Source organism: Trichechus manatus, unplaced genomic scaffold (genome assembly GCF_000243295.1).
Source record: "Trichechus manatus latirostris isolate Lorelei unplaced genomic scaffold, TriManLat1.0 scaffold00221, whole genome shotgun sequence".
Classification (NCBI taxonomy): Eukaryota; Metazoa; Chordata; class Mammalia; order Sirenia; family Trichechidae; genus Trichechus; species Trichechus manatus.
The window spans coordinates 923,975-925,794 of NW_004444157.1; the positions used below are offsets into that span (position 1 = coordinate 923,975).

The window sequence follows — 1,820 nt, forward strand, 5'->3', positions numbered from 1 at the left end:
GAATCCTCATGGCAATCCTGTAGAACCCCTTCTACAGAGGAGGAAACTGAGGCTCAGAGAGGGCAGGTGACTCACCCTAGGCAACACAGGTAGTCAGAGGCAGAGCTGGGGTTTGAACCCAGGTCACGTGTGACTGCAAAACCTGTGCCCCTAATCGCTCTTGCTGTGCAGTCGAGTCCATCAGCTCACATCAGCTGGTGGTCCCACACAGACACTCTCACCACCTTGTGCCTCCTCTTGTCCCTGTTAATGCAGCCCAGCAACACCAATAGTCTCCAGAAAACATTTTCAAAGGGCACAAATCACGAGAACAGATGTTAGAAGCAAAGCACTCTCCTTCTCCCATCAACCAACCCTTGGGCTCTGCAAATCCCCAAGCCCCAAGAGGTGCCCTCATGCCATCCCCAGACCTTTTCCCTAGAAGGGGGGCCACTCATCCTGTTGTCCCAGCACAATTTGATTCGTAGCACCCAATTCACTCTCAAACATGTTTCTATTTATTGGCCAAGAAGCTATGCGGTCACCTGACCTATGAAGGGGCACAGATGCCTCACACCTCAGGTTTTTGCAGCCATGACACACCTATCTCCCCTGAGTGAGGGTGGGGTCCCGCCCTTTGGGAAGAGTAGCCAACCTTTCTTTGAGGGGGGAATAAGGAAGGGAGGAGCCAGGGATGTGATCTGGAGGGGATTTCCAGCACAATCCAGCTTGTTGGAGCTGGAGTGGTTGTGGAACAGGGCTGGAAGAACGCCTGGAATGCACAGCTTGCCCTAGCTGGGGCCAGGCAGGGGTGAGCACAGCCTGCCCTCTCAGCCCAGCTGTACCTCACCTACAAGACAGGTAGAGAGTTGAAGAATAGACTCCGCTACAGGTAAATTCGGTTTGACAATGTTTAATTCACATTAAAATGGTTTTCAAGATAGGCAGAATGCCACAAGCCCCCAAACGAAAGTATCTGAAACTTTAGTGGGCTACAGTTCTTTTAATGAAAACGTGCGCGGCTCTGAAAAGAGCCTTTGGTTTGATGCCCAGGATCCTCTCGAGGCAGCTCATTTGCGGCTTTTGTACCTAGTAACGACCTTGGTGGCCTCGGACACTGCGAGCTTGCCAATCTCCCCGGGCAGCATCAGGCGCACGGCGGTCTGGAGCGTTCTGGATGTGATGGTCGAGTGACTGGTGTAACGGGCCAGGTGGGTGGCCTCTTCTGCGATGCGCTCCAAGATGTCGTTAAGTAAACAATTGATGACGCCCACGGCCCTCCGTGAAATGCCAAGTTCAGCGCGAACCTTCTTCAGGGTCCTGTAAATAAAGAGGCAGAAACAATTGCGGCGGCAACGGCTTCGCTTTTGCGTCTTCTGCTTCTTAGTCTTAGAGCCAGCTTTCTTGGACTTCTTGCTGCTAAGGCAAACGCCAGAAGGCTCAGCCATGACAGCGGCAACTTGCCAGTACCTTGGAGGCAAAGAGAATAGCGGCTGGTTACCAGGGATAGACCCTTCGTTCACTGACGACAGCCTAAACTCGATATCCTATTGGATAAAAGTGCAAGGAATGGAAGCCTGTCGTTAAGGGACACCGTCTTAAATGTGATTGGATAGTCCCATCAACCAATCAGAAATCAAGGGTTATTAGACTGCCTAAAAGCTTCCTATATTTTAACTACCTGAAACAGCATATATATTCCATCCTCAGACCACGTGTTCTGATTTTGCCTGTTGTCCCAGCATAATTATTCTTAACACCCCATTCATTCTCAAAAGAGTCCACATTTATTGGTCAGGAAACTAACTATAGGGTCACCCTACCTACGAAGGGACACAGAT

At 50.7% G+C, this 1,820-nt stretch overlaps 1 protein-coding gene across 1 annotated transcript; it reads right to left on the reverse strand.

Annotated features, from left to right (window-relative positions):
* Positions 1-1,049: 1,049 nt before the first annotated feature.
* LOC111822869 (histone H2B type 1-A-like) lies at positions 1,050-1,427 on the reverse strand. Its single transcript, XM_023742873.1, has one exon. The coding sequence runs from the start codon at positions 1,425-1,427 to the stop codon at positions 1,050-1,052; it is 378 nt and encodes a 125-aa protein (XP_023598641.1).
* Positions 1,428-1,820: the final 393 nt, after the last annotated feature.